We start from the raw sequence: 14,207 nt of genomic DNA on the forward strand, positions 1-14,207 counted from the left end.
TTTTTGATAGTTTGTAATTACCACTTCGTTATTCTGTTCATCTATAGTTATTGCTGCCATACTGGTGAGGTTGAAGGCTGTTTTTATCACCTAGTGCAAACTGATGCTTTATGTGCACATGTGGGGTAACTGGGTTTTATAGTTCCATGTGATTAAGGACCCATCTTATGTACCCAGACATTGTGATAGTTGTTATGGTAATAATAACTGTGAAGATAAGCTGGATTTTCTGGAAAGAGTAACTAGCATCAGTCTCTTTGCTACTTAGCTTTGAATTGCCTATCTCTAGCAATTCCCCTATCAAATGAAAATTTGGAGTTCTGAGAGTTTTCTCAAAATATGTTAATACCCTAGTACTTGCTTTAATTTGCATTTTATTATTGCATTATTTGTGTTACTACCAGTAGAACTGTTTGGGATCAACAACTTTGGGCTTATATATCATCAGAGGAATTGGGTGATTATTATTAATAGAAAAAGGCAGTTTACCCAGTTTGCTGGCAAATAAACTTTCTCCATAGGAAGCTGATTGATATAAAAAAAAAAAGTTCGGCAGATTTTGAAGAAGTATGTGCATAAAGGAAATGGAAAAAATTGGAGCAGAGCCAGAGGATGAGGGAGAAGAAATAGCAGGTGAAATTCACTTCCCAATTCTTTTGATTCTCAAACTTTTCAATTCACCAAATAGGCTACTAAAGACCTAATTACTAGGAGAAAACTAAAAAATTAAATCTCTGTAACTAGTATTGATTTGATTGAAACAGTCATTCTATTAATAAAATTAATACCTAGGTTATACCTAAAACAGTGTATAGAATTTCGAATTCTGAACAGTCTGCTTGTCATAGTGTGCTTTCACTATGAATCCACTGCCAACATAAAGCAATTAAAAAACTGCTGTCTCACCAAGTGCCTGAGTATTTCACCAAGTGTGAGTTTCTACTATATTGCCTCAAATCCAGAAATATTATTAATAAATAATCAAGAGGATGGAAAGGAAATGAATAGTGAAAAGGAAGGAAGTAACTAATTTACGTAAGACTTTAATAGTGGGGTAGGAATTGAGTTTGCTCCATATTTGTTCTTCTTCTAGCTATAGACTGTTTTTTGTCATTCTACATGTTTTTATTCTATGCTCTCCAGTTTTTCCTTATTTTTGCTTTAGATACTCATTATAGTAGCAGCAGCCTATATGGAAAATCTGTTTTATTGCATAGAAGTTAAGTGCCTTAAAATACTTTTTACTTTACAAATTCAATCTGATTCTAAATAAATTGATTGGAAACATCAGCAGAGATTCAGAAGCAATGTTGCCACATTTCCATGAGTAAGATCAAAAATACAAAAATAGTTTTTCATTCACAGATAGAAATAACAAGTAGAATAGGATGTTTTATGTTCTCTGGAGAATGAAAGAAGCTTATTAAGTTTAGGGAGAAGCTGTGATGATTTTGCTGTTTCTTTTGTCCAGATTCTGAGAGTTCCTAAAGCAAATCTTCTCTGCCAATCTTCTTGATCTGAGAAACTCCCTTCTGTCTCACTTGTGTGTCTGGTTTCACTTTTAGCATATTGCTTTCCACCCAAGTGAAGTGAGGAGCCTCCAAATCTGATTTGTATTTAGAAAGGTGATTCAAGTCACACAGAGCGAATCAGTGCTTCTCTCCATTTTTGTCTTTCTTTACTCTCAGGACACACACTTCAGTAGTGCAAAAGCAACAGAATCTTATTACATTTTAAACAAATATTCACAAAAGAAAAGAATATAATCTTAAAACTGCTGGGAACTTCAGACCAGCATATTGAATTTGATGAAATTTAGATTTTTATCACAGGTATATACATGTACTGAAGAGTTTTGTGAAACATGTAGATGGTTTGTATTATATGATTCAGAAGATGTATTTTCTATTGGTTTTAATTTTTTTTTTTTAAGTCTTCATTCTCAGCTAAGCCATGCTTAGAAGTAATTTTATTTTGATAGATAGGCTTATGTAGATGATCAGCAAATTAATTTCACTATTTTTAAACTATCAGAACTGGAAAATATTTCAGCAATGCTTTTGAATTAATTTAGATTTATAATAAAACTTTTTCTTATGTGGTGAAGTTTAGTGGAAGTTTTTTATATATTATAATTCTTGGTAAAATCATTGCTGTTCATAAGTGGAGAAAGAGGGAGAGAATATTTGGATGTGTATAAAAGGGAAAAGTCTTATTTTATTTCGTTTACTTCTCACTTCAACTAAACCAACAATAAGGTTTTAAAACCAATTCTGGGGTTTAAAAAACAGTGGTGATAGGTCCTATGTTCTACTTGCCCTTTATGCTTCCGGTTTGTGTGTGGGTGGGAGTACCTGAGATGATTATGTTATATGAAACAGTTGCAATTTTTTACTTCTGTAGACAAATCTAAAGTTCTTCAGCCTTCTTTCCTGAAACTATAATCTATCTCAGTGTTTTGCCTTATCATGTCCATAGCAGTTTGTAAAAGTTCAAAGTCAAAGGATCATCACTGAGGTAGTGATTTTAAATGCAAGCTGGAATAAACGAATTATGGAAGTTGTAGAAATGAAAAGATTTACTTTAATTGATAGTCATGCCTTGAATTGATTAGCGAGGTTTAGAGTTTTAAGTTTACATCAGGGTTTTTTCTGAAAGAGAACGGACCTCTTTGTTCTAAGACTCTATTTGAACTAAGATGCATACGTAGTTTGGTTTCAAGTGAGACGTAAATGACTTAAACATTTTTATTCTTTACTGAGGGAAATCTTTTATGTTTGTTTAAAATGTCAAACATTTCCCACTCGTTATTTTTTAGATTAAGTATTAATATATAATAATCAGTCCTCATTTTGTTGCGTACCCTCGCAAACTTCATTTGAATCCTGTTTAATAGTACATAAATTATGGCTTTAAAAAATATTTGGAGTGGTCATAGTTATAAAGTTCTCCTTTATATTTGATCTGTTAATAACAATGAAGTTATCATTATTCATCATAATGTTAAAGAAGTATAAATACCTGGAAATGTTAAGTAGAAGAAAGGTTATAGAGTAATTCATTTATCTTGGTTGAAGTGAAAATGAGAGTGTCTTTATGGTGATAATGTAAAGCATAGAGTAACTATTTTAAGCATTTGTAAAAAATCATTTAGAGCTTTTAAAATATTGGCTATTTGCCGTAATGTTTTAATGTAAAACCTACTCTGTATCACCTGCCTTTGCTCTTCCTTTAAGTTAAATAAATATATTCAGATAAGATTAAAAACACTGTCAGTCCTGATAAATCTACAAATTACTTTTTAGTCCATTGACTATGGTCTTCCTAAACAATTGAAACACTTTTCCTAGAGAGGTAAAGCATTCATAGGCTTTAAAGGTAAAATAGTAATACAGTTTTATAAAATACTATTTTAGTTATAGGTTTGGCTGAAAGGGTCATTGAGAGAATATGAACTTAGAGTTATAATTGCTTACTTTTAGGAGTAGATCAGGTGCCACATGTCATCATGGCATTTCTCTGCTTATAACACTTCAACAGCTCTCCTTGGTTTGCCAGATAAAGTCCAAAGTCTTAAACTGGTCTGCAAGGCCCCTCCTGACCATCTGTAGGCTTATACTTGTAACTTGTCTTTTACTTCTTGCTTTGGTACCATCAGACTGCTGATTTACCTGCCTACATTGTTTCTTCCTTGAGCGCCTTTGTTCATACTGGTTTTTCTACCTGGAATGTATATTCTTCTCTTCTTTGCCTAGTAACATCAAGTTTTCTAGAAAGGCTTCCCATGAGCTGCATACCGTATCAAACTGGATTGGATGCCACCCACAGGGAACTCTCATAAAATACTTATGTATATATGTCTGATTCTAGGTAGATACCAATGCAGTCTCCTATTGTTTTATGATTTCTTTTTGTGTGTCTGGCTCTTCTAAAATATAAGTTACTTGAGAGAATGTACTCTGTGTTAATTACTTTTTATCCCTGGCACCCTAACACAATACTCAGTGGGTGCTCAGAAAATGTAACTGGTAGGTGTTTAGAGCTTGAAGTGAACGGGAGACAGTGGACCTTCAGATCTCTTGTTTCCATTTCTATTGTAACTATCCTAGAGCAGATCACCATCATGTTACACTGGATATATTGGAAAGCCTTCAGACTGTTTTTTTGTTTTTGTTTTTGTTTTTGTGTTTTTGTTTTTGTTTTTTTTGAGACGGAGTCTCATTCTGTTGCCCAGGCTGGAGTGCAGTGGCGTGATCTTGGCTCACTGCAACCTCCACCTCCCAGGTTCTAGCAATTCTCCTGCCCCAGCCTCCCGAGTAGCTGAGATTACAGGTGCATGCCACCACACCAGCTAACTTTTTGTATTTTAGTAGAGATGGGGTTTTGCCATGTTGCCCAGGCTGGTCTCGAACTCCTGATCTCAGGTGGTTTTTTTACTTTCTAATTTTGTCACCTTTCAACTTCATCCTTAATGTGTTTTTCACACGGCAGCTATGGTTTTCTCTGTAAATCTAAAATCTGATTATGGTACCTTCCCAGTAGTCTCCAACTATTATTAATAGTAACATATTGATCTTTTGTGAAAAACAAAACTGTTTAACATGGTTTACAAATGCCATGAATAATCTCAAAGTAGATTTCCAGCCTTAAACTTTACTTTTCTCCTTATCACAGTCAGCTATACTGAACGTTTTTCAGTCCCTAAGCATATGCACATACTGTTCTCTCTGACCTGAATACTCTTTGCTTCTCCTTCCACCCCTGCACCAGTTCACCTATATAGTAATTTCTGTTCATCCTCAGGCTTCAGCTGCAGAGCCTTCTCTGACCACTCTCCCCATCCACAAGTCTAGGTTAAATACCTCTCATCTATGCCCACGTAACACTCTATACTTGCCAATGTTACAGTTCTTATTAGACTTTACTGGCTGAACTTGATGATTAATATGTCTGTTTCGTGCATTTTATAATAAGATCTGTTAATAATAGCAGCAGCAGTAACTAATTTATTGAGCACTTATACTTTATATATAACCCAGGTACTGTGCAAAGTGAATATCACTTTATTTTACAAATGAGAAAAACCAGCCAAAGAGATGAAATACCCAAAGCAAACAGTTAATAAATAGCCAAATCAGAATTCTCCCAAGTCTTTCTGACTAGGCCCAGGCTTCTAACCACTATACTATGTTGCCTCCTCCGAACTGTTTTTATGGTTTAACATTGTGTCTACAGCACCTCAGCACACTGATCAGCAGGTAGTAGGCATTTAATAAATGTCAACTCAATGAATGAATGATTGGTAAAACCAATATGAGGAAATAAAGACTTGAAGGTAGATTTTAAAGTATGAATTAATTCATCATCATGGTGGTGTTTAATGGGGAAAGTCCTAGTGGGTTGATGACTTTTTAAAACTCAAAAGAAGTAGAAGCAATGGAGGCATGGGCCAGAAGATTGATTCTGAGGAGAAGAGTAGTGACAAAAAAGACACATATGGTAAGAATGTTTGGTGACAATCTTATTGTTACCAATAGTGACTGATTATCATTAATAAAAACATATTACTTCCCTGCTTTCAACACCTTCTGTATCTGGTATTTACACTGAAATAGCCAAATGGGAGTTTAAGGATGAAAAGTATTAAACCTATTTATATAGGTACGTCTCCTTGGAACATTGACCAAGTAGAATAGTTTTCCTTTGGTGCTTCTTCCACATCTAGCCCTAGTTATTCAGATTGGATAGATGATATTTATAGCCATTTTTTAGATGACTGTGTAGGTTAAAAAATATGTGTGTAAGCTTGGTGTCGTGGCTTATGCCTGTAATTCTAGCATTTTGGGAAGCTGAAACAGGAGGATCAGTTGAGGCCAGGAGTTCAAGACCAGCCCGGGCAACATAGCAAGACTATGTGTCAATTAAAAACAAAAAAGAAAAAATTTAAGAAAAAAAAAATGTGTTAACTAATCTGGGGAACAAGCTGTCCCATGGATAATTTTTTTGTTTGTTTGTTTTTGTTTTTTGAGACAGGATCTTGCTCTGTCACCTAGGCTGGAGTGCAGTGGCATGATCACTGCTCCCTGCAACCTTGACCTCCCGGGCTCAAGTGATCCCCCCCACCTCAGCCTCCCAAGTAGCTGGGACTACAGGTGTGTGCCACTACACCTGGCTAACTTTTTAATTTCTTTGTAGAGACAAGGTCTCACTCTGTTGCCCAGATGGGTCTTGAACTCCTGGGCTCAAGTGGTCCTCCCGCCTCAGCCTCCCAAAGTGCTGAGATTATAGGTGTGAGCCACTGCACCCAGCCAAATTCTATTTTTGCAGAATAATCAATTTCCTTTTAGCCTAAATTTAGAGAGCATTTAACATGGCATTTGTTTTATGAAATCAATTTATGTTATCTTCTTTCTAACAAAGCAAATAAACTCTAAACATGGGGTTATTATGTTCATCCAGGAGCATTTCATACTACTGAAGCTGAAGCTAGTTCTCAGAGTTTGACTCAGATATATGCCTTACCTGAAATTCCTCAAGATCAAAATGCTGCAGAATCGTGGGAAACCTTAGAAGCGGTATGTTAAAAAATATTTTCTTTTTGGTAGTTGTGAGGCATAAAAGTAACTTCCTCTCCCTTTCTTTTAAAGGACTTAATTGAACTTAGCCAACTGGTCACTGACTTCTCTCTCCTAGTGAACGTAAGTATATAACTGTTTTGGATGCAGAATTGTTGGATTATTAGAATGAGAAGCTTTTATAATCACTAGGCTTTAAATTAGAATTTTAATAGAACTTAGACTTTTTAAAACTGGTATTAAGCCATAGATAGAAGTTTAACTGCTCTCAAATTCCAGATTAATTCAATAAACTTATATTAAGCACTTGTTATATACAAGCACTGTGTTAGATGCTTAACATTGAGGGTGTGATCAGGTTGGATATAGAAATAAATGAAGCCCATTCTCTGCCTTTGAAGATTCTTTTTTTTTCTTTGAGACGGAGTCTCACTCTGTCACCCAGGCTGGAATGCAGTGGCATGGTCTTGGCTCACTGCAACCTCCGCCTCCTGGATTCAAGTGATTTGCCTGCCTCAGCCTCCTGAGTAGCTGGGATTACAGGCACATGCCACCATGCCCAGCTAGTTTTTGTATTTTTGGTAAAGATGAGGTTTCACCATGTTGGTCTGGCTGGTCTCGAACTAACATCATGATCCACCTGCCTCAGCCTCGCAAAGTGCTGGGATTACAGGTGTGAGTCACCACGCCCCGCCTCCTTTGAGCATTCTACAGTGAGTGGAGATAGGCCCGGACCCCAGAAACTGAGCTTTCAAGTATGATGGCTAAATGCAAAAGCAAGAATGAAGAGAGGTATTATCAGCTCCAAGGAAAAGCCTTGAATTCCAAAGGAAGGAGGCAGGAGTCATGAGGTGGAAGCATTAAGGATAGCTTCACACAGGTAGACAGTATTTGTATGAGCCTTGAAAAATGACTAAATGTCCACAGGGGGAAGTTATGGAGTATATTTGAGAGGCTGAACAAAGATATGGAGTAGAGAAGTGTAAGGCATGTTCCAGAACGATAAGTACTGCAGTATAACCAAAGCCTAAGGTACCATGGGCAAGCAAGGAGGGTGAGGGCCGGATTGTGATGGCTTTGAATGCCATGTTAAAGAATTTGAACTTTACTTTGTAGGCATTAAAAAGCCTAATACTGATTCTTGAGCAGGTTAGAGTCATGAAATTCAGTCTGTGCTTCAGAAAGATCACTGTTGGCTTTGTGAATAATGGCCTAAGAGAAGAGGAGGTCATGGAAAGGAAGACTGGTTAGGAATCAATTGTAAGAGTTCACCTGGAGCAATGACAATACCAGTGTAAAGGTAAAGGACAGCTGAGAGATATTTCTGGGAGAAGTATTAGCAGAAATTGAAGGAAGATGGAGTCAAAGATAAGGAACATTGTCTTTATTCTGCATAATTGGGTGTCAGTGATACTGTTAACATAGATTAGGAAGCACAAAGTCAATTTGGTAGGAAAGATAGATTTTCCATCATTTTTCTGAATTGTTCTTATTTGTTTTTCCCAGGAGTTTCTGCTTGCAGTTCTGTCTAGGTTTAGTTCTTTGTTCCTGATCAAACCATGATTTTGGGGTTGTTTATCTTTGAATTATGGTTTCCCTGAAATCTAGTTTTAAATGAGAAGTTCCTAGATCACACAATCAGAATTGGAATGGTAAAGGACTCAAGAGGCCAACCAGTCTAATCCCTCTACTCTTGCCCCAGTGTCTCAAATAAATGGTCTTTTAGCCTCTTTTGGAACAATTACAGCACAAGGATATTGATACTTAAACCATTACATTTGGAAGGTCTAACTCTTAGAACAGTTAGAGTTAAAAGTATCTGCCCTATAATAACTTCTTTTTGGCATTTTTAGCCTCTAAAGCTACACACTGAACAAATGTTGTCTTCTTTCCATATGGAAGTTTTTCAAGGTTTTGAAACCATCATCCTTCCTTACTCTATCCCACCCCACCATATTTTCTTCTCTTCAGAACCCTTGCTTCTTTTGCATTCCTTCTACAATATAATTTCTAGGCTTCTCAATACTGGCTTCTTACTCTGCTTATGTTCCATATTCTGCATATTTTCTTGAAATGTGTTACCTAAAATAGAATGCAGTAAATTGAATTGCTTCTGGATGCCTCTAAGTTAGAAGAAGCAAAATATTTGAAGTTTCTGGATTAGGTATCTGTACGATATTAATATACTCACAAACAGAAGGAAATAATAGAACAAGAATCCCAAAATATCTGTTGTTTCAGAATCAATATTTATTCAACTATTGTAAACTAATAATCGCTGAATCCAGTGCAGTTTGTAAAACCTATACATGTATGGTTACACAAATATATACACTTGCCAAAAGTCATTGATCTGTACACATAAAATGTGTTTTAATGTATGTAAATTATACCTCAATAAAGCTGATTTTAAAAAACAAACTACACATGTACAGAGTTCTTACTCAATACAAACACATTTCTTTTCTACCGGGATAGGCACATAAAAGAAATATTAAAGGTTTGTGACCATATGATAGTTACATGTTGGATTACATTATATAAGCAGCTCATAACCTCTAATCTAAGGGAGATTTGTGCAGGAAAACTCTGGCTGTACCCACAGCTCTATACAAATGTCCTATTTATAATAATCTGTATAAGTACATGAGACAGAATGCTAATAAGCAAAAGCTCAAAGGAGAACCCCTGATTATTATTCCCAGGGTGACTAAGTTCTCATGACCACATGGCCAAGGATTCACAGAAGCTCTATTTAGGCACAGAATGACCTGGGAACATAACCAGAGTGACCACATCCTTTCATTTTCATCACATGGACATGATGGCATCTAGACAAATTAACCCTGTATTTAAGGAACACTTTCTATGTGCGTAGCACTGTGCTAAGCTCAATGAGGAACAGGAAAAAGCATTTAAAAAAACTTACAAGATAGTAGTAGTGGTTGCACAATATTGTGAAGGTACTTATTGCCACTGAATTGTACACTTCAAAATAGTTAAAATGCTAAATTTATGTTATATTTATTTTACCACTATAAAAAGAACTTACAAAGCCATTGACAGATCAAGGTATAGTTCAATAAATGTTAATAAATTAATATCTACTAGGTACCCTGCTCTATTTTTCTTCAACCTTTGTTGTTCAGGTGCCCTATTCTCTTCCTATAACTTTGTAACTAGCCCTATTTCTAGTCAAGGAGAATTTAAAGAACCCTGGGCCAGTAGTTCAGTAACAACTCACCCTTGCTGCTGGTCTGTTTTGACTTCTGCATTTTGCCTTATTCCCTGTGGTTTTTGTAATCCAGTTTTACTCTGGAAATGTAAAAACTGGTTGCAATGGATTAGATCAGATTTCTTCATTTATTACCTACGTGACCTTCAGGATGTTATTTGACAGCAATGAGCTTTATAACATTGATGGGAGGACTAAATGAGATAATGTGTATTATTAAGTACTTCCCATTCTCTTCCCTTCCACTGACCCCAACTGCATTCCCACTTTTATCCTTCCTTTATTTTGATTCCTTGTTTGGCTCCTTGCAAAAATTCTACTTTTTCCATCACTATTATCCTTAGGCTAAATTTTAGTACTGGAATTCCTTCAATACCTTTCCAACTGCTGAATCCTTTGATAGCAACATCCTACATATCTACTCTGCTTATTGCTTACTCAAGGCCAATATAACCACTTATTTTGCCTATATATCATAGTATTTGTAAGTTTGTTTCTGGGCCTTTTTGTATATATGATTGCATATGATTAAGGAGTATATAGAATATATCATAGGAGTTTAGAACCAGAATAGCTCAATGTGAACAGGATTGGTCAAGATCTAAGATTAGAACTTGGCCTTGAAGGCTGGCTGGAATTTAGAGAGGAATAAATGGAAGTACCTGGAGTTTTGGTATTACCTTCTTAAATAAACTCATAGCTTTCCAAGAACCTTAAACTTTACAACTACTATCAGAACTCTCCAAGGAAGACCATTGTTAATGATATAAATGGATTTGGGGATTAATTTTTGAAAGTATTATTATTGCTTGACATAGAGGTTGCTAGGCCTACAAGTGTCCCCAACAGGCATTCAAGAACAAAACAATTCATTGGTTTTGAATTTATATTCCCAAATTGTATTCTGCTTGACAAGTATAATAAATCACAGTTTATACAGAAACTTAGGTACTCCTATGGCTGTTCATCAAGATTTGTTATGTTCAGGCCAATAGGGGGACTTAATTCAATGTTCTTTAAAATGAAATCCATAGACATATTCTTAGAGTCATTTGAGAATTTTTTTTTCTGTAAAAAGGGGTCTATATATTACTCTAGCTTGAGAAACACTGCAGTGTAATGAGCTAAACACTTAAATATGGTTTAGCTCATTGTTAAAGGAATGCTGAGAACATATATGGGGTGCCAAACTATAAAATGGCAGGCATGGAATTTGAAGATTTTAAGACGTGGGAGGCCTAAGCAGATGAAAATAAACATGAACAAATCAGAAGCAAAACCTCAGGGGAGATTGATAGATAGAGGTGAGGAGCCTCCTGCACCACCGTTAATGTTTGGAGCTTGATTTCACAGGCTGGGGCAGGATTGTATATGTATCCTTTGGTCCCACAAAAAGAGCCAAGGACATAGTGGACAGGTAGTGACCCAGTTCAGCACTGTATGGAGTCTAATTTGGCATTCTACTGATGGTGATTGACAACTCTGTGACAATAGTAGTTTGCTGGCTAAATGTAACCTTTATGGGGGTCGGTGAGTCCTCCTTAAGCAGAATTTGAAGATATGGGCAAAGTTTGAAGTTGCAAACCAAGCAAAATATGGACCAGAGAAAGGCAGATGTGCACAATTGAGGGGTGGCTATTGATCCCAGGATAAAGGCTGTCTGCCCTCTGCCTTCTCCGCACACCCCAGCCCCATATTTTAGCATGCTTTCTGATGGCATGAATAATTACTTACAGATGTGGGCTACTCCCCAGAGTGGGATGGGCCTCATCAAATGCTGGTGATTGCAATGATGGGGAACTTTGTAGTTCAAATAATTAGTGATCTCAGGATTGGTTTTTTTCTTGTGGTTGCTTCAGTTATTCCAAATGATTTTTATGAAAAAATATTTAAATTGTATTAAAGTTTTGCTTTAATTTTAAAAAGTCATAGAAATACAATATCCAACCGTTTTTAAAGGAAGGAACATTAAAAAGTATTTCCCTGAGGCTTTACGATTACACTTGGGGTATAGAAATGGTAATAATCCTGGCAGGCTCCTCCCTCTTGCTGGAATTATTTTGGGGCTGAAGGAAGGAAGACACATTGACTGTTTTTCTTCTACCTATCAACTCATCAACATATGATGGCTGATGATAGAGTTTTAAGCCTGTGATTTATCTGCTAGCATAGACTGTTTCAGGCAAGAGTGGAAAGTGTTGGGGGTGTCCTAAATAGAAACAATGATAGGGTGTCAGAAATCTAGACAAGTTGTATATTATTAGTGCTGGAACTTTTTCTTCTATGGGTCAGAAAAAGAAAGCTGACTTAAATAAGTTTTGCTATTGAGGAAAACAAAAATTGAATGAATGAATGCTAAAAGATACCTAATGTTTTAGTGTCCTAGAATTGTCAAGATTCAAAAGAAAAAGTTAAATATATTTTTTTGATAGAAAGATGAGAGTTAACACTTCCTTGGGGAAATCAGGATGAATTTTTCTATTTTTCCCCCTCACACTTTGCAAACACATTTTATCCCCACTTCAACTCTATGAAGGTGTATCATCATTCTCACGTGATAAATGAGAATACTGACACCTAGAGAGCTTGAGTAATTTGTCTAAGAGCACATGGTGACATTTGCTGAGATACGAACACAGATTACCTGACTAAAGGTGATGCCCTTGATCTGAGCACATGTAATAGTGGCTCTTAAAGCGTGAGAATTGTGGACTGGCAGCATCAGCATCACCTGGGAGCTTACTAGCTCAGGCTTCATCTCAGGCCTACTGGATCAGAAACACCGGGGATGGGGCCCAGCAATTTGTGTTTTTAGAAGCCTCCAGGTGGAAGACTGAGAACCATTGTTAAACTTGTCTCTAACAGAGACATTCAAAGGAAAACTGATAAGGGACTTTCTTAGGGATTGTGTTAGAGATGTCAGGATAGTGGTGGAGAATATTGGAATGAAGGGATACCACAATGGCGAAGACAGACATATTTTGTGTATGAGAAGGGGAGGAATATCAATAATGCTAAGAGGAAACAAACATGGGAAAAAATAGCTGTGTGGTTTGGGCTTCATGTTTTCAAATGAAATAATGGTTGGAATTAGAAAAGTGTTATTTGTATCTGCCTCAATATAAATGAATAGGCCAATTATATAAGGGCAATCAAACTCTTCAGGATTAAAGTTAATTATTTCACCCTCATTGTAGGTGGCATCTATCTAGGATCAAAGAGAGATTCTCTTTTTTCTGCACATTAAAAAAAAACAAAACCAAAATGGTCTATAAACTGCGATAGTTGATTATATGTTGGCTTATACATTTGTTGTTTATACATTTGTGATTGTTGGTTTATACATTTACTAAATCATACTATACCATTAAAAGCAGTACTTGTTATATGTAAATTCTATCTAAGTAAAGTTGAATTAAAAATGGGAATGTGTTCCTACAGCAAGTAATCAGTTCGTGTCACTGGAGGTTTCTGAGCAGAGGTTCAGTAACCACTTGTCAGGAATGTTTTAGTAGGGCTTCGCACATCAGAGAGGAGACTGACCTGATGACCTCAACATTCCTTCTACCCAGAGATTCCATGAGTCATAGTTGCTGTTGTGCCAGCACAGGTGTTGCCATTTTATGTAGAATGCTTTATTAATATATTTGATCTGAAACATTTTAAACTGTCATGATTTTACAATGTGTTAAGATATACAGGTATAAAGCACAGAACAGTGAATTCATTCACTGTTCCCTACTGCATATTACAAATGGAAAGATCGCATAGTAGATCAAACCATATTGTAGTCTTGTTCCGGAAACATCACAATTTGTATTTATTGGACCAAGGGCATTTTACTACTAAGGTAAATGTGCCTGATTTAAACTGAATCCTCCAAGAAGATAAGTTAGGGAGGTGTTTTGGGGTTTGATTTTTTTTTTTTTTTTTCCATCAAACCCAACATGACATGTAAATGATTATTTGGATTTTTTTTTTTCTGGAAAGTAGATTCATTTGGAGAATAATATGTTTGTATGTTTGAGTAAATTTTAGTGTGAGATGGTTTTTGCTGTAAAGTTGCCACCCTTTTATTACCTAATAATTAAGACCCCCCCTTTTTTTATGAAAGTTAATTGGTCCTTTCGACATGGCTTATCAGATGCTATTAATGAACCACTATTAAGACGGCAAGGCTGCAGTACCTGCGGCCCTGATTACAGGAATTAAAATAGTGTGTGTTGACTCCCTGCTGCTCCCCAGCAGGACCGCTCACTCATAATTCCTTTGCATCTAGTCTCAGCAGGAGAAGATTGACAGCATTGCAGACCATGTCAACAGTGCCGCTGTGAATGTTGAAGAGGGAACCAAAAACTTGGGGAAGGTAAGATTCTGCTCCTGCTGACAAATCAATG

The 14,207-nt window shown here is 36.2% G+C and overlaps 1 protein-coding gene across 1 annotated transcript in view; it reads left to right on the forward strand.

Annotated features, from left to right (window-relative positions):
• Positions 1-14,207, forward strand: part of STX17 (syntaxin 17) — a 71,773-nt gene that overhangs the window by 50,790 nt on the left and 6,776 nt on the right. Inside the window, exons 5-7 of the mRNA XM_007968594.3 lie at positions 6,460-6,575; positions 6,648-6,698; positions 14,090-14,176. Of these exons, the coding sequence (XP_007966785.1) occupies positions 6,460-6,575; positions 6,648-6,698; positions 14,090-14,176 (254 nt within the window). The remainder of the gene's footprint in view (positions 1-6,459; positions 6,576-6,647; positions 6,699-14,089; positions 14,177-14,207) is intronic.

This window comes from Chlorocebus sabaeus, chromosome 12 (genome assembly GCF_047675955.1).
Source record: "Chlorocebus sabaeus isolate Y175 chromosome 12, mChlSab1.0.hap1, whole genome shotgun sequence".
NCBI classification, from domain to species: Eukaryota; Metazoa; Chordata; class Mammalia; order Primates; family Cercopithecidae; genus Chlorocebus; species Chlorocebus sabaeus.